Raw genomic sequence first — 19,398 nt, forward strand, 5'->3', positions numbered from 1 at the left:
TTGTATATAGACTCCCCCCTTTGTTTTCTACTGTGTTATTGACTTGTTAATTGTTTATTCCATGTGTAACTCTGTGTTGTCTGCTCACACTGCTATGCTTTATCTTGGCCAGGTCGCAGTTGCAAATGAGAACTTGTTCTCAACTAGCCTACCTGGTTAAATAAAGGTGAAATAAAAAATTTAAAAAAGATCTGGAGACTGGCTAGGCCACTCCAGGACCTTGAAATGCTTCTTACGAAGGCCTCTCTCATCTTTTTAAGTGGGAGAACTTGCACAATTGGTGGCTGACTAAATACTTTTTTGCCCAACTGTATATTTAAACCAAATACTTTTAGACTTTTACTCAAGTAGTATTTTACATGGTGACTTTCACTTTTCTATTAAGGTATCTTTACTTTTAGTCAAGTATGAGTATTGAGTACTTTTTCCACCACTGACTACGGCAACACCGTTTCCTCTGCCATATACCCTCACATTGGTGCCACAAAACAGAGACGATGATTTGGAGGTTCGCGGGAAAAAAAATGTGCGCTGTTTTTGGATATTGACTAGCGATTGTCAAGGACTCACAGAAATTCCATGTGTGGAGTTTTTAGTTCAGATGATTTGTTTGCAATATGTGATCTAAAGGCTAAGAGAGCTTCATAAACTGTTATTGGTTGTGGAGTTTGAATAGTGTGAAAATACAACAGATTTGGTGAGAATCACATAAGCTACAAAATCTATTCTAGCTCTTAAAGGGGCAGTAGCCTACATTGGGTGTACAATTTTCAATTACAGCATTATTTATTCTGCAGTTATTATGTTGCTTTTTATTCTGTTACCAATCAAATTGACATGTTAATAGTATCTTCTGATTACAAGTACGATGTCTTATTTTTAAATGTAAGGAGGTACAGTATATCTAGCTGTCCATATAACGCATTCTGATTGAATGGCTTGTCCTGCACTTTGTAAAAACCCAGGGGGCATCTTGGGAAAAGATCTTGGTTCAAAATAGTTGAAGTGAAAAGAGTTGAGTCTTCATTTAAAGGCAAGGGCCGTGTGAATACAAAGAGAACTGCGTTATTTTCCTTCCAGTGTTATTTTCCTTCAGAGTTCACATAGAGTGTCACGGAAGCCTTCTTTTGTTTACCCATATTCATGATTTCATTCTTGTCTCATCGCTGCAACTCCCGCATGTCCTCGGGAGAGACGAAGGTCGAGAGCGTGCATCCTCCAAAACACAGCCCAGCCAAGCTTGAAACAATGCTCACTTAACCAATGTGTCAGAGGAAACACCTTGCAACTGTGTCAGCGTGCAATGCGCCCGGAGCGCAGGAGTCGCTAGTGCACGATCGGGCAGGGTCATCCCTGCCCTCCCCTAACTCGGACAACGCTGGGCTAATTGTGCGCCGCCCCATGGTTCTCCCGGTCGTGGCCGGCTGCAACAGAGCCTGGACTCGAACCCATAATCGCTGCAGTGCCTTAGACCACTGCGCCACTCGGGAGCACCATCACTGAAGTTTTTTGTCAATGTTCCCAGTTCCCATTGATTGAATCAACGTGGTTTCCACTTTATTTCAATTAAATTGTTGAACCAATTTGGAATAGATGTTGAATTGACTGACGGCTGTGCCCAGTGGGTTATTATTGTCACATAATTAAACTGACATTCCTATGTTTACAACATTTAACCATGGATCATTTGGATTTGGAGGTAAAGTGTCCATTTATGCTTTGTATTGTAGAGCGCTGACGACTAGGGTTCGATGCCAGTCGATTACTCGAGCAGGACGATTCTCTCTCTATCGTGACGTAAAATCTGGCTATAATAATCTGCACTGTACTTGGAACGGAGGACTCTCAGGCTCGCGCGCCCTCACTGATCACTAAATTCAACAGTAGCAAAGGAGCGAGGTACACAAGAACTGAAGATGGGATTTAGATCACAAAGACAAAAGAGAGCCAATTTTTTACAGTCGCCTGGCCATTGAATCAAAAAATAGAAATTGTATGCTATCTTGAACAAAAACATAAAATTGTAGGCTAAATCTAAAAGTATTTGGCAAGAAATCTGCCAAATTAAGATAAATGGTTAATGCGCTCTTAATGTATGTCGGTCAGCGATAATATAATGAACAATAATTAATCATGTATTTTAGTAATTTCCTAGCAATTGGGAACAGTGTGTGCACACCCCGGGATTGCCTTGCACCCTCGCCACGCAGTTGAGATATCACCTCCTCCAATCTTCAATAGACTTGATGGGACACAGTATCACCACAAGTATGTTGTTAGCTTGCACTTGTAAGAACGTTATTTGAAAAACACATTTTTTCCCCCAGTGAAACTCAAAGCTAGAGAAAACTACCGCCGCGCAGTAGTCTAGTGGATGTGTTTTTGACGTAACAAAACTGTACTGATGGAAAGAGTAATATTTCACCGTGATTAACGGGACAAGCTGTAGACTAGTCTATTAAACTGAGGTCTGGACATTATGTGAAGGGCTGACATGGGGGCGAGAGATAGAGAGACACATGGCCAGGCAATGATGGTATGAGCTCCGCGCGCACTGCATGCCCCAACTCAGCCAAACGTCTCCCAGCCTGAGTAATATGAGCGTTCGTGAACATCATCCAGGATGTTTTCTGATCTGGCTGGCCTCAACTACACCTACAACGTGAGCGACGACCCGTTCCGTTTCCTGGACCGGGAGTGGCGCGACGATCCGAAAGAGACTCTGTCCAGGACTGGCTTCATCGTGCTCTCTGTGTTCCTGGGCTTGATCATGACCTTCGGCTTCCTCAACAACTTCGTCGTACTGCTTCTCTTCTGCAAGTTTAAAACTCTGCGTACTCCGGTCAACATGCTCCTACTCAACATCAGCGTGAGCGACATGCTGGTGTGCACGTTCGGCACCACGCTCAGCTTCACCTCCAGTATCAAGGGAAAGTGGCTCCTGGGCCGCCACGGCTGCTTGTGGTATGGCTTCATCAACTCCTGCTTCGGTGAGTCGACCCGAGATGCGTCTCTACAGCCTAATAAAGGCTGTTAGTGAGAAATTAGAGCAAATTGATTCATGTATATTGGCAGTAAATCTGTTACCAATTTATTCCTTGGCCACAGACCTGGTGGCATAGCAGGATTTTCCAGTGGCTTTCACCAAGAAAGGTTCTGATTTCAAACTCCAGATGAGGTTTAGTCCCAATTGTGCTTGTTCATGGTGAATCATTTTACAAGAATGTTACTTTTGACTAAAAGTATGAAATTCACTCAACATGTCATTTAAAACACATTTGTCAGTTTCACTTACTATACTAGGTTGAAAATACTTTAGATGAAGTTAACGCAACATGACATTCCGATATTATTTAACTTAAACTTTTAAGGCAGCAGGGTAACAAACTTTTTTAAGTTGACTCAACAAATATTTTTTTACAGTGTAGTAGGGCTGCTGTATATTTACTCAGTTAATGGAACTTTAAACTTTTATCATCTTTAAAAAGTAATTTCATAGTCCTTATTAAATGTTTAGCCTGAACTAAAACCTTCAGATGGTTTAGCATGCCCTATTTATGTAGGTTCGTTTTATCTGGTCTTACTGCAAGAATTTCAACTGCTCTGGGTAGCAGCTTCTTATACTCAAATCAAGTTTTATTTGTTTAACGAGGCAAGTCAGTTAAGAACAAATTCTTATTTTCTATGACAGCCTAGGAACAGTGGGTTAACTGCCTCGTTTAGGAGCAGAATGACAGATTTTTACCTTGTCAGCTCGGGGATTCGATCGGGATACTAATCCAACGCTCTAACCACTAGGCTACCTGCCTCTAACCACTAGGTTACCTGCCTCTAACCACTAGGCAACCTGCCTCTAACCACTAGGCTACCTGCCGCCCCAGTTTTATGGAATATTATTCTAAATGTCTTCAAATTAGTTATTTTCACAAAAATGAATAGCTAAAAGTTGTTTTCTAAATGTGTCCCCAACTTGTCACAATAATGTCAATGGAGCATTTCGAGTTTGTCTCTGTGTTGATGTCCAGATGCGCAATGTGCATAATAGCCTACCCACTTAGCTGACTAAATTCTGACGGTGAGACGGGGTGTCGGCTAGTGGTTTTTGAAATGCGCTAAAGCAGAGCATAGGTTACAATGCACGGAGTAGTGAAGAAGGCATAGTCTACATCAAGCATACAATATCATCAACACACTGTACTATAAGCACACAATGCATTGTGTAATAAAACATAGAAGGCAAAGGCTACATGCACTAAGGCATAATAATGATTATTTATTGGACTTATATATAGTATATATACAGTAACGGTTAGATACATTATACATTATATGGATAAATGTTTGGATTATATATAAATCCATATAATTATTGGATTATATACAGTATATTTGCAGTGCCCTTTGGAAGGTACTCAGACATCTTGACTTTTTTCAACATCTTGTTACTTTACAGCCTTATTCTAAAATGGTTTAAATAAAAAAAAATGTCCTGAGCAATTTACACACAACACCATATAATGACAAAGCGAAAACAGGTTTTTAGAAATGTTTGCAAATGTATAAAAAACAACAACAACTGAAATACCTTATTTACATAAGTATTCAGACCCGTTGTTATGAGTCTTTATCTTAGGTGCATCCTGTTTCCATTGATTATCCTTGAGATGTTTCTACAACTTGGAGTCCACCTGTGGTAAATTCCATTGATTGGACATGATTTGGAAAGGCACACACCTTTCTATATAAGGTCCCACAGTTGACAGTGCACGTCAGAGCAAAAACCGAGCCATGAGGTCAAAGGAATTGTCCGTAGAGCTCCGAGACAAGATTGTGTCGAAGCACAGATCTGGGGAAGTGTACGGAAAAATATTTGCAGCATTGAAGATCCCCAAGAACACAGTGGCCTCCATCGTTCTTAAATGGAAGAAGTTTGTAACCACCAAGACTCTCCCTAGAGTTGGCCACCTAGCCAAACCTAGCCAAACTGAGCAATCGGGGGAGAAGGGTCTTGGTCAGGGAGGTGACCAAGAACCCGATGATCACTCTGACAGAGCTATAGAGATCCTCTGTGGAGATGGGAGAACCTTCCAGAAGGACAACCATCTATGCAGCACTCCACCAATCAGGCCTTTATGATAGAGTGGCCAGATGGAAGCCACTCCTCAGTAAAAGGCACATGACAGCCCGCTTGGAGTTTGCCAAAAGGCACCTAAAGACTCTCAGACCATGAGAAACAAGATTCTCCGGTCTGATGAAACCAAGATTGAAGTCTTTGGCCTGAATGCCAAGCGTCACGTCTCGAGGAAACCTGGCACCATCCCTATGGTGAAAAATGGTGGTGGCAGCATCATGCTGTGGGGATGTTTTTCAGTGGCAGGGACTGGGAGACTAGTCAGGATCGAGGCAAAGGTGAACAGCGCAAAGTGCAGAGAGATCCTTGATGAAAACCTGCTCCAGAGCGCTCAGAACCTTAGACTGGGGCGAAAACATTTGACCGGTAATATATATATAATATATATATATATATATATATATATATATATATATATATATATATATATATGTGTGTGTGAATTTATATATAGTCCAATAATTTATCCAATAATTTATATAGTTTGGATTGATATTTACATATTAAATAAACATTTAATTTAATAGTCAGAGGTTGCTGTCCTTATTCTCCCAGGGACCACAACAACACAAAAATGCCATGTGGACTGAGGTTAGAGCTCCAACATAAGACATTATATTTCCCTCTGAGGAGCTTTTAGCCATGTGGGCTGCAGTCTGCAGACTCTTAAGTCTCTTTGGACAGATGTATTTTCTCCCCTTTTGAAGTGGCCAAGAAAATCCGAAATTATTCCCAGACCTAGTGCTGTTGCTATAGGTCTGGGATGTCTGAGATGACTCCCTTGCTATAACAAGACATGTGGTTCTGGCTAAGATTTGGCAAATGTCACAACGAGTTATCTGAATTCTGTGATAACCGTCCCGGCCATTTCCTGAACTGAGATTGGCAGTAACATGGCCATGGTCCGTTTATATACACAAATGCTATGGGCTCACTGTGGCTGGGAAAAGGGATTGAGGAGTGTGGCTCGAAGAAAGAAACTCCACATGGTCATGCTTTTCAAGTGGACTACTGACTCTTTGATTTCATTTATTTCGGTAATGTTATGCAGAAAAACCCATCCTCTCTTCCGTGTGATGTGTTCAACTCCATCTAGGCTTTGAAGTAAAACCATTTGCTTTGGGTCATCCGAATTAGCAAACAGGCTAATCAAAGGAATAGCTATTTGTAACGACATCCGTTACTCTGAGGAGGGTTGCTGGGGAAGCCAAACCACTGGGCACACACTGGTTGAATCAATGTTATTTCCACGTCATTTCAATGAAATGATGTTGAACTAATGTGGAATATACATTGAATTGACGCCTGTGCCCAGTGGAAAGGGTCCTTCTGTCTCAAACAGAGTGCAGAGATCCTTGGTAGGAGGTGGCAGAGTGAAGTGAAGAAGTCTGAATGAGAGATTGGGAAAAATTATGTTCGGGAGCATAGCGTAGAATATAGCAATTTGAATGCACAGTATTGGAGTAGGAGAAGTACTTGGAAAAGGAAATTCTCACTAGAGTAAAAATGCATTCCTGTCATATTAAATAGAGTTATCAAATCAAAATGTATTTGTCACATGCGCCCTCAACCAACAGTGCAGTTCAAGAAGTAGCGTTAAGAAAATATTTACTAAATAAACAAAAGTTTAAAAAATCGAATCAGTCAAAAGGCAACACAAGAACTGCACATAACAATATACAGGGGGTACCGGTACCGAGTCTATGTGCAGGGGTACAGGTTAATCAAGGTCATTTGTAAAGTGACCATGCATAGATAATAAACAGCGAGTAGCAGCAGTGTAAAAACAAAGGGGGGAGGGGTCAATGTAAATAGTCCGGGTCGCCATTTGATTATGGCTTGGAGGTAGAAGCTGTTAAGGAGCCTTTTGGTCCTAGACTTGGCACTCCGGTACCACTTACCGTACGGTAGCAGAGAAAACAGTCTATGACTTGGGTGACTGGAGTCTGACAATTCTTTGGGCCTTCCTCTGACACCGCCTAGTATATAGGTCCTGGATGTCAGGAATCTTGGCCCCAGTGATGTACTGGGCCGTACGTACTACCCTCTGTAGCGCCATACCAGGCGGTAATGCAACCAGGCAGGATGCTCTCGATGGTGCAGCTGCAGAACCTTTTGAGGATCTGGGGACCCATGCCAAATCTTTTCAATCTTCTGAGGGGGAAAAGGTATTGTCATGCCCTCTTCACAACTCTCTTGATGTGTTTGGACCGTAGTTTGTTAGTGATGTGGACACCAAAGAACTTGAAACTCTTGACCCGCTCCACATCAGTCCCGTAGATGTTAATGGGGCCCTCCTTTTCCTATATTCCACAATCAGCTCCTTTGTCTTTCTCACATTAAGAGAGAGGTTGTTGACCTGGCACCCCTCCTGTGCTCCCTGGTCACCCACGACTACAAGGCCAAACACCAAACACTAAGCAGGCACCCCTGATTGCCCCAGTGTTGAGGATCAGCGTGGCAGATGTGTTGTTGCCTACAATTACCACCTGGGGGTGGCCCATCAGGAAGTCCAGGATCCAGTTGCAGAGGGAGGTGTTTAGTCCCAGGGTCCTTAGCTTAGTGATGAGATTTTTGGGCACTATGGTGTTGAATGCTGAGCTGTAGTCAATGAACAGCATTCTCACATAGGTGTTATTTTTTACAGGTGGGAAAGGGCAGTGGGGAGTGCAGTTGAAATTGCATCATCTGTGGATCTGTTGGGGCGGTATGCGAATTGGGGTGGGTCTAGGGTTTCTGGCATGATGATGTTAATGTGAGCCATGACCAGCCTTTCAAAGCACTTCATGGCTACCGACGTGAGTGCTACGGGCGGTAATCATTTAGGCAGGCTACCTTTTCTGTCTTGGGCACAGGGACTATGGTGGTCTGTTTGAAACATGTAGGTATTACAGACTCAGTCAGGGAGAGATTGAACATGTCAGTTGGTCTGCGCATGCTTTGAGTACACGTCCTGGTAACCCATCTGGCCCCGCATATTTTTGGTGAATGTTGACCTATTTAAAGGTCTTGGTCACATTGGCTACGTAGAGCGTGATCACACAGTTATCCAGAACAGCTGGTGCTCTCATACATGTGTCAGTGTTCCTTGCCTCAAAGTGAGCATAAAAGGCATTTTGCACATCCCGTAAGCACGAGTGACTGGGCAGCTCATGGCTGGGCTTCCCTTTGTAGTACCTAATCGTTTTTACGCCCTGCCACATCCGACGAGTGTCAGAGCCGGCGTAGTAGGATTCAATCTAGGAGGCAGTTAACATTATTATAAAGATTTATTTTCTTCTTGCTCAGCTCATCTCAGGCCAGTGTATAGATCTTCCCGCTGCCTCAGATTTTCATGTTTCTGTGGACTTGAATTCTTGATCTACAGTCACTAAATATGTGTCAGATATTTTTTTAACACAAAAGTGGAGAGAGAACTACATAAGTTAGATTGGAAAATCTTTTAAGGTTGTGTGTATTTTAAAATCATTCAAGGCTATAACGAGTGCGCTGAGAGTCAGGAAGCAAGTTCAGGGAGTGAGTGTTTTATTAAATAAAAGAAATGAACACAAAACAAACAATGCACCGACATGAAAACAGAGTCAATAACACCTGAGGAAAGAACCAAGGGGAGTGACAGATATAGGGAAGATAATCAAGGAGGTGAAGGAGTCCAGGTAAGTGTCATGAGGCGCAGGTGTGCGAGACGATGGTGACAGGTGTGCAGGATAATCAGCAGCCTAGAGGCCGGAGAGGGATTATACGTGACAAATGCAGTGTACCAGTGAATTTTCTGTCCTTCAGTGAAATTGATTCGCATCTCAACTACACACACACACATAGGAGGAGGAATAATGGTCCGGGGCTGTTTTTCATGGTTCGGGCTAGGCCCCTTAGTTCCAGTGAAGGTAAATCGTAACATTAGAGCTTACAGTGACATTCTAGACAATGCTTCCAACTTTGTGGCAACAGTTTGCGGAAGGCCCTTTCATGTTTAGGAATGACAATGTCCCCGTGCACAAAGCGAGGTCCATACAGAAATAGTTTGTCGAGATCGGTGTGGAAGAACTTGACTGGCTTGCACAGAGCCCTGCCCTCAACCCCATCTAAGATCTTTGGGATGAATTGGAACGCCGACTGTGAGACAGGCCTAATCGCCCAACATCAGTGCCTGACCTCACTAATGCTCTTGTGGCTGAATGGAAGCAAGTCCCCTAAGCAATGTTCCAACATCTAGTAGAAAGCCTTCCCAGAAGATTGGAGGCTGTTAAAGCAGCAACGGGGGGACCAACTCCCTATTAATGCTCATGATTTTGGAATGAGAGGTTCGACGAGCAGGTGTCCACATACCTTTGGCTTTTGTACATCCCTGAAATTGCAACCGTGAAGAAACAGCAGGTGGATGTCTTCATGAAGAGTGAGGAAAGGTTTGAAGTGAATAAAAAAATGTCCTTCCCTATTAGTTTCCACTCCGCTATCTAACTCAGACAAGCAGGGAATATCTCATTCTTTCCATAAGGCCAACCCCAAGGCTTTAAGAAGGAATATTTGAAGATATTCTCGGTTATATCCTCCTTTCTCATTATTCTCACTTCCACTGTGACCGGATTGGACTTTCTCTGAACTCAGGGAACATGTCTTTGGGTCTGGCTGCTGCTTTGATTTCTACTTTCGCAAACATGGGTTTGACTGTCTCTCACTGACACGTCTGTCTGGGTTTGACTGTCTCACACTGACATGTCTGTCTGGGTTTGACTGTCTCTCACTGACATGTCTGTCTGGGTTTGACTGTCTCACACTGACATGTCTGTCTGGGTTTGACTGTCTCTCACTGACATGTCTGTCTGGGTTTGACTGTCTCTCACTGACATGTCTGTCTGTGTTTGACTGTCTGTCTCAATGACATGTCTGTCTGGGTTTGACTGTCTCTCACTGACATGTCTGTCTGGGTTTGACTGTCTCTCAATGTCTGTCTGGGTTTGACTGTCTCTCACTGACATGTCTGTCTGGGTTTGACTGTCTCTCAATGACATGTCTGTCTGGGTTTGACTGTCTCTCACTGACATGTCTGTCTGGTTTGACTGTCTCTCAATGACATGTCTGTCTGGGTTTGACTGTCTCTCACTGACATGTCTGTCTGTCTGGTTTGACTGTCTCTCACTGACATGTCTGTCTGGGTTTGACTGTCTCTCAATGACATGTCTGTCTGGGTTTGACTGTCTCTCACTGACATGTCTGTCTGTCTGTCTCTCACTGACATGTCTGTCTTTTGACTGACTGTCTCTCACTGACATGTCTGTCTGGGTTTGACTGTCTCTCACTGACATGTCTGTCTGGGTTTGACTGTCTCTCAATGACATGTCTGTCTGGGTTTGACTGTCTCTCACTGACATGTCTGTCTGGGTTTGACTGTCTCTCACTGACATGTCTGTCTGGGTTTGACTGTCTCTCACTGACATGTCTGTCTGGGTTTGACTGTCTCTCAATGACATGTCTGTCTGGGTTTGACTGTCTCTCAATGACATGTCTGTCTGGGTTTGACTGTCTCTCAATGACATGTCTGTCTGGGTTTGACTGTCTCTCACTGACATGTCTGTCTGGGTTTGACTGTCTCTGTCACACTGACATGTCTGTCTGGGTTTGACTGTCTCACACTGACATGTCTGTCTGGGTTTGACTGTCTCACACTGACATGTCTGTCTGGGTTTGACTGTCTCACACTGACATGTCTGTCTGGGTTTGACTGTCTCTCACTGACATGTCTGTCTGGGTTTGACTGTCTCACACTGACATGTCTGTCTGGGTTTGACTGTCTCTCACTGACATGTCTGTCTGGGTTTGACTGTCTCACACTGACATGTCTGTCTGGGTTTGACTGTCTCACACTGACATGTCTGTCTGTGTTTGACTGTCTCTCAATGACATGTCTGTCTGGGTTTGACTGTCTCTCACTGACATGTCTGGGTTTGACTGTCTCTCAATGACATGTCTGTCTGGGTTTGACTGTCTCTCAATGACATGTCTGTCTGGGTTTGACTGTCTCTCACTGACATGTCTGTTTGGGTTTGACGGTCTCTCACTGACATGTCTGTCTGTGTTTGACTGTCTCTCACTGACATGTCTGTCTGTGTTTGACTGTCTCTCACTGACATGTCTGTCTGTGTTTGACTGTCTCTCACTGACATGTCTGTCTGTGTTTGACTGTCTCTCACTGACATGTCTGGGTTTGACTGTCTCTCACTGACATGTCTGTCTGGGTCTGACTGTCTCTCACCAACATGTCTGTCTGTGTTTGACGGTCTCTCACTAACATGTCAAATCAAATCAAATTTTATTGGTCACATACACATTGTTAGCAGATGTTAATGCGAGTGTTGCGAAATGCTTGTGCTTCTAGTTCCGACCGTGCAGTAATATCTAACAAGTAATCTAACAATTTCACAACTACCTTACACACACAAGTGTAAAGACACATGTCTGTGTTTGACTGTCTCTCACTGACATGTCTATGTGGGTTTGACGGTCTCTCACTGACACGTCTGTCTGTGTTTGACGGTCTCTCACTGACACGTCTATGTGGGTTTGACTGTCTCTCACTGACATGTCTATGTGGGTTTGACGGTCTCTCACTGACACGTCTGTCTGTGTTTGACGGTCTCTCACTGACACGTCTATGTGGGTTTGACTGTCTCTCACTGACATGTCTGTCTGTGTTTGACTGTCTCTCTGACATGTCTGTCTGGGTTTGACTGTCTCTCAATGACATGTCTGTCTGGGTTTGACTGTCTCGCAATGACATGTCTGTGTGGGTTTGACTGTCTCTCACTGACACGTCTGTGTGGGTTTGACTGTCTCTCACTGACACGTCTGTCTGGGTTTGACGGTCTCTCACTGACACGTCTGTCTGGGTTTGACGGTCTCTCACTGACACGTCTGTCTGGGTTTGACGGTCTCTCACTGACACGTCTGTCTGTGTTTGATTGTCTCTCACTGACACGTCTGTCTGTGTTTGACTGTCTCTCACTGACACGTCTGTCTGTGTTTGACGGTCTCTCACTGACACGTCTGTCTGTGTTTGACGGTCTCTCACTGACACGTCTGTCTGTGTTTGACTGTCTCTCACTGACACGTCTGTCTGTGTTTGACTGTCTCTCACTGACACGTCTGTCTGTGTTTGACTGTCTCTCACTGACACGTCTGTCTGTGTTTGACTGTCTCTCACTAACATGTCTGTCTGTGTTTGACTGTCTCTCACTGACACGTCTGTCTGTGTTTGACGGTCTCTCACTGACACGTCTGTCTGTGTTTGACAGGTTCCTCCAGGGGGAAACGGCTCAAACACCCAATGAGCTGTGTCTTGCTAAAATGAAAATAGTATGAAATAGTGTCGTGAAATTGTAAGAAGATGTGTGTGCAGGCTTGCGTGTGAGCTATAAATCAAGATAATTCAATGTATTTTGAAAGATGAGACATTGAGGATTATAATAAATACCGCTTTGATGTAGGCTTGTGTTCCAAACAAAACAACTGTAAGTGTACGTGCTCTAGTTCCTCAACAACACAGCTAGGAGAGAAACAAATATATAGAGAGAGTTGAAGACTCTTATTTCAGTCATAAAAGTGCATTCAAATGACAGGAGCTGCACACTTTGGTGAGGGGTTGTCACGTGTACTCCCTCTCTGACCTCTAGGTCACCAGACTGCTGATTGTTACACACACCTGTCACCATCGTCACGCCCACCAGCACTTATTGACACTCACCTTGACTTCATCACCTCCTTGTATTACCGGTCCTCTTTATGTCACACCCTTTGGTTCCTTCCCCAGGTGTTACGGTTTCTGTATCTGTTTCATGTCGGTGCGTTGTTCGTGGTTTGTTCATGTTCATTTATATATTAAATGTATTCACTTCCTGAACTTCCTTCCCTAGTGTCAGCATGCATCTTTATAGGGGTGTGGCCACTTAGTCCTCAAACCATCACTCAAACCCTCGGAATTGTTTTGTCTTATGTTACACCCACCCCACATGTTGCAGGTTATTGTTATCCTGTTACTGAATGCATCCAAAGTATTTTCAGATTTCCTTATCATCATATGCGGCAAAAAGTACAGTAAATGTAAAATGCATGTAAAATCAAGTGTAAAGGTTGGATTCAGTCGTGTGTCAGGTGAACTGTTGTGTACTCACCTTTGGTCTAGTCATTTTCCCATTATCTCTAAACTGTTGCCTTTCAATTATTACCATGGTTATGCGTATGCTTTTCATATTTCTTCTGTAAGAAACATTTAAATATAGCCCTTATCCATATAGGCCAAGAGTTAAAGGGTTAATGACTTCTAATTACTTAATGACTTGTAAATACTTAATGACTTCCCACAATTTTATGTCAGATATAATAGCGCCTCTGGTCAATATTGACCAATTACAGACTTTGGAAGTCTATTACAGTCTATTGACCAATTACCGTATTTTAAAAGCTTAAACCAAAACAGAATCCACATGCTTCTTAGGACTCTGAACGTTATTGCTTGTTCAGAAGCAGAAATATGGCATTCATATCTGAAGTTGGCCAAGTTCATATCTATGTATGACTTATCCAATGTTTGTCTCTCACACTGTCTTTTCCCACCAATTAAAACATTTCTCACTTCATCACTCCATACTCTCCCCTCCCTCACTCTTGGCTCTTTACCACTCCACATTTCATTTACTGTTCATTTCTTCATGTGTCACACACACACACACACACACGCACACAGTTTTGGATGGGGGTTGACTGAAGTGGGTGGGAGAGATGGAGAAGAACGAGATGGAGAAGAAAATGAAAAGAGAAGGGGTGAGAAAGTTAGAGGAGTGGATAGAGGAAACGGGTGGATAGAGGAGAGGGGTGGTTAGAGAAGATGGGTGGTTGGAGGAGAGGGGTGGTTGGAAGAGATGGGTGGTTAGAGAAGAGGGGTGGTTAGAGAAGAGTGGTGGTTAGAGAAGAGGGGTGGTTGGAGGAGAGGGTGGTTAGAGGAGAGGGGAGGTAAGTGGAGATGGGTGGCAGAAAGGAAGAGGGGTGGTTAGAGGAGTGGGGTGGTTGGAGTATATGGGAGTTTGGAGGACATGGGTGGTTGGAGGACATGGGAGGTTAGAGGAGAGGGGTGGTTGGAGGAGAGGGGTGGTTGGACGACATGGGTGGTTAGAGGACATGGGTGGTTGAGGAGATGGGTGGTTGGAATTGATGGGTTTTTAGAAGGGAGGGGTGGATAGAGGAGATGGGTGGTTAGATGAGATGGTTGGATAGAGGAGGTGGGTGGTTAGAGGAAAGGGGTGGTTAGAGGAGAGGGTGGTTGGTGGAGAGGGGTGGTTAGAGAATAGGGGTGGTTGGAGGAGAGGGTGGTTGGAGGAGACGGGTGGTTGGAGGAGACGGGTGGTTGGAGGAGACGGGTGGTTAGAAGAGATGGGTGGAAAGAGGAGATGGGTGGCAGAAATGGAGATGGGTGGTTAGAGGAGAGGGGTGGTTAGAGGAGAGGGGTGGTTGGGAGAGATGGGTGGTTGGAGGAAATGGGTGGTTAGAGATGGGTGGTTGGAGGATGGGTGGTTAGAGATGGGTGGTAAGAGGTAATGGGTGGATAGAGGAGATGGGTGGTTGGAGGAGAGGAGTGGTTGGAGGAGATGGGTGGTTGGAGGAGATGGGTGGTTGGAGGAGATGGGTGGAAAGAGGAGATGGGTGGTAAGAGGAGATGGGTAGCAGAAAGGGAGAGGGGTGTTAGAGGAGATGGGTGGTTAGAGGTAATGGGTGGAAAGAGGAGATGGGTGGTTAGAGGTAATGGGTGGATAGAGGAGATGGGTGGTTAAAGAAGAGGGGTGGTTGGAGGAGATGGGTGGTTAGAGGAGAGGGGGGGTAAGTGGAGATGGGTGGCAGAAAGGGAGAGGGGTGGTTAGAGGAGTGGGGTGGTTGGAGTATATGGGAGTTTGGAGGACATGGGTGGTTGGAGGACATGGGTGGTTAGAGGAGAGGGGTGGTTGGAGGAGAGGGGTGGTTGGACGACATGGGTGGTTGAGGAGATGGGTGGTTGGAATTGATGGGTTTTTAGAAGGGAGGGGTGGATAGAGGAGATGGATGGTTAGATGAGATGGGTGGTTTGAGGAGGTGGGTGGTTAGAGGAAAGGGGTGGTTAGAGGAAAGGGGTGGTTAGAGGAGAGGGTGGTTGGTGGAGAAGGGTGCATATAGGAGATGGGAGGTTGGAGGAGATGGGTGGTTAGAAGAGAGGGTTGGATAGAGGAGGGGTGTGGTTAGAGGAGATGGGTGGCAGACAGGGAGATGAGTGGTTAGGGGAGATGGGTGACAGAAAGGTAGATGGGGGGTTAGAGGAGATGGGTGGATAGAGATGGGTGGTTAGAGGAGATGGGTGGTTAGAGGAGATGGGTAGATAGAGTAGATGGGTGGTTGGAGGAGATGGGTGGATAGAGATGGGTGGTTAGAGGAGATGGGTGGTTCGAGGAGATGGGTAGATAGAGTAGATGGGTGGTTGGAGGAAATGGGTGGTTGGATGAAATGGGTGGTTAGAGGAGATGGGTGGTTAGAGGAGATGGGTGGTTCGAGGAGATGGGTAGATAGAGTAGATGGGTGGTTGGAGGAGATGGGTGGTTGGATGAAATGGGTGGTTGGATGAGATGGGTGGTTAGAGGAGATGGGTGGTTAGAGGAGATGGGTGGTTAGGAGATGGGTGGTTCGAGGAGATGGGTGGTTCGAGGAGATGGGTGGTTGGTGGAGATTGGTGGTTAGAGAAGAGGTGTGAATAGAGGAGAGGAGTGGTTAGAGGAGAGGAGTGGTTAGAGGAGAGGGAGGTAAGTGGAGATGGGTGGCAGAAAGGGAGAGGGGTGGTTAGAGGAGTGGGGTGGTTGGAGTATATGGGAGTTTGGAGGACATGGGTGGTTGGAGGAGAGGGGTGGTTGGAGGAGAGGGGTGTTTGGATGACATGGGTGGTTAGAGGACATGGGTGGTTGAGGAGATGGGTGGTTGGATTAGATGGGTTTTTAGAGGGGAGCGGTGGATAGAGGAGATGGGTGGTTAGATGAGATGGTTGGATAGAGGAGGTGGGTGGTTGGAGAAGGGTGGATAGAGGAGATGGGTGGTTAGAGGAGATGGGTGGTTAGAAGAGAGGGTTGGATAGAGGAGGGGTGTGGTTAGAGGAGATGGGTGGCAGACAGGGAGAGGAGTGGTTAGAGGAGATGGGTGACAGAAAGGTAGACGGGGGGTTAGAGGAGATGGGTGATTAGAGGAGATGGGTGGTTTGAGGAGAAGGGTGGATAGAGGAGATGGGTGGTTTGAGGAGAAGGGTGGATAGAGGAGATGGGTGGTTCGAAGTGATGGGTGGTTGGAGGAGATGGGTGGTTAGAGGAGAGGGGTGGTAAGAGTAGATGGATGGCAGAAAGGTAGATTGGAGATTAGAGGAGATGGGTGGTTAGATGAGATGGGTGGTTTGAGGATATGGGTGGCAGAAAGGGATAGGGGTTGTTAGAGGAAATGGGTGGATAGAGGGAATAGGTGGTTAGAGGAGATGAGTGGATAGAGGAGATGGGTGGATAGAGGAGACAGGTGGTTAGAGGAGATAGGTGGTTAGAGGAGATGGCTGGTAGGAGGAGATGGCTGGCAGAAAGAGACATGAGTGGTTAGAAGAGAAGGTTGGTTAGAGGGGGTGGTTAGAGGATACGAATGGCTGTTGGCTGTGAACAGCAAAAGGTGAAGACCTTAGATTGTTCATCTCTCCTACACACTGCACTCTACAGGGTAAGACAGAGGGGAGAGCCTAGTACAATGCCCTTTGTACAACACACATGCATGCTTGCAAGCACACACAGACACACAAAAACACGTGCGGCAGGGTAATCTCTGTTTTTTAAATCCAGATTATAGGCAGAATAGGTCTCAGCTGCAAGTGAGGCCAGATAAATCTCTATGATGATCAATTTTATTGCCTTAGATATTTACTCTAAACCTCTTCCATCCAGCTGTGGCAGAAAAACAGATTTTTTTCTGATTCTGATTTGCTGGAATTCAATTCAATTTGCATAGTGGGAGACCTGGCACTGCCAAACAAATCACATTATTGCCTGCCCAACATCAAAGTGCATTTTTAGTAATCAGAGCGAGCCAGGCGGAGGCATAGGTTTTAATAGCCAGATGGTGGGACAGAGACCTTCCCATCAAAGAGTAGCAGATATACATCCTGGTTGTTTATTTCAGGATATATATACCACATTTAAGGTGCAGGCTAAATAACTGCTTAGATGCCCATAGAATGTTAATGAAGAACCCTTTGAACCACTGGTAACCCAACAGAACCCCACAGTGCTGGAGGATTTGTTGTGGTAAAACTCTGCAGAGAAAAACTCAGAGAACAAAAAAACTGTGTCACATCTGTTACATCACTCCTTAAAACAGAGTTAAGTAGTCAGGAGGAATGAACATTGAACAAGGACAAATAAACACAAACAAAGTTAAATAAACAGCAATAAAAGTTGACATGTACAGTCGTGGCCAAAAGTTTTGAGAATGACACAAATATTAATTTCCACAAAGTTTGCTGCTTCAGTGTCTTTAGATAATTTTGTCAGATGTTACTATGGAATACTGAAGTATAATTACAACAAGCATTTCATGAGTGTCAAAGGCTTTTATTGACAATTACATGAAGTTGATGCAAAGAGTCAATATTTGCAGTGTTGACCCTTCTTTTTCAAGACCTCTGCAATCCACCCTAGCATGCTGTCAATTAACTTCTGAACCACATCCTGACTGAAGCCCATTATAGCATAATCAATGCTTGGAGTTTGTCAGAATTTGTGGGGTTTTGTTTGTCCACCCACCTCTTAAGGATTGACCACAAGTTCTCAATGGGATTAAGGTCTGGGGAGTTTCCTGGCCATGGACCCAAAATATCGATGTTTTGTTCCCGAGCCACTTAGTTATCACTTTTGCCTTATGGCAAGGTGCTCCATCATGCTAGAAAATTCATTGTTCGACACCAAACTGGTCCTGGATGGTGGGAGAAGTTGCTCTCGGAGGATGTGTTGGTACCATTCTTTATTCATGTCACGCCCTGACCTTAGAGAGCCTTTTTATGTTTCTATTTGGTTTGGTCAGGGTGTGATTTGGGTGGGCATTCTATGTTCTTTATTTCTAGGTTTTGTGTTTCTATGTTTTGGCCCAGGTATGGTTCTCAATCAGGGACAGGTGTCTATCGTTGTCTCTGACTGGGAATCATACTTAGGCAGCTTGTTTTACCACCTTAGGTTGTGGGATGTTGTTTTTTGTTAGCTCTGTGTCGCCTTCAGAATGTGACGTTCGTTGTTCTTTTGTTTGGTGTTCGGATTAAATAAAGAATCATGAACACGTACCGCGCTGCACCTTGGTCCACTTCTTCCGACGAGCGTTAAAATTCATGGCTGTGTTCTTATTCAAAATTGCGAGTGAACCCACTCCCTTGGCTGAGAAGCAACCCCACACATGAATGGTCTCAGGATACTTTACTGTTGGCATGACACAGGACTGATGGTAGCGCTCACCTCGTCTTCTCCGGACAAGCTTTTTTCTGGATGCCCCAAACAATCGGTAAGGGGATTCATCAGAGAAAACGACTTTACCCCAGTCCTCAGCGGTCCAATCGCTGTACCTTTTGCAGAATATCAGTCTGTCCCTGATGTTTTTCCTGGAGAGAAGTGGCTTCTTTGCTGACCTTCTTGACACCAGACCATCCTCCAAAAGTCTTCTCCTCACTGTGCGTGCAGATGCACTCACACCTGCCTGCTGCCATTCCTGAGCAAGCTCTATACTGATGGTGGCACGATCCCGCAGCTGAATCAACTTTAGGAGACGGTCCTGGCGCTTGCTGGACTTTCTTGGGCACCCTGAAGCCTTCTTCACAGCAATTGAACCACTCTCCTTGAAGTTCTTGATGATCTGATAAATGGTTGATTTAGGTGCAATCTTACTGGCAGCAATATCCTTGCCTCTGAAGCCCTTTTTGTGCAAAGCAATGATGACGGCACGTGTTTCCTTGCAGGTAACCGTGTTTGACAGAGGAAGAACAATGATTCCAAGAACCACCCTCTTTTGAAGCTTCCAGTCTGTTATTCAAACTCAATCAGCATGACAGAGTGATCTCCAGCCTTGTCCTCGTCAACACTCACACCTGTGTTAACGAGAGAATCACTGACATGATGTCAGCTGGTCCTTTTATGGCAGGGCTGAAATGCAGTGTGCTACGGTTTTCTTCCTGGGAAGGAGAGGAGGACCAA

At 44.8% G+C, this 19,398-nt stretch overlaps 1 protein-coding gene across 1 annotated transcript in view; it reads left to right on the plus strand.

Annotated features, from left to right (window-relative positions):
* The first annotated feature begins 1,861 nt into the window (after positions 1-1,861).
* tmtops2b (teleost multiple tissue opsin 2b) overlaps positions 1,862-19,398 on the plus strand; it is a 51,755-nt gene continuing 34,218 nt past the window's right edge. The window contains exon 1 of the mRNA XM_042319891.1: positions 1,862-2,990. Coding sequence (XP_042175825.1) covers positions 2,624-2,990 — 367 coding nt within the window. The 5' untranslated portion in view covers positions 1,862-2,623. The remainder of the gene's footprint in view (positions 2,991-19,398) is intronic.

The sequence above is a fragment of the Oncorhynchus tshawytscha genome, linkage group LG03, assembly GCF_018296145.1.
Source record: "Oncorhynchus tshawytscha isolate Ot180627B linkage group LG03, Otsh_v2.0, whole genome shotgun sequence".
NCBI lineage: Eukaryota > Metazoa > Chordata > Actinopteri > Salmoniformes > Salmonidae > Oncorhynchus > Oncorhynchus tshawytscha.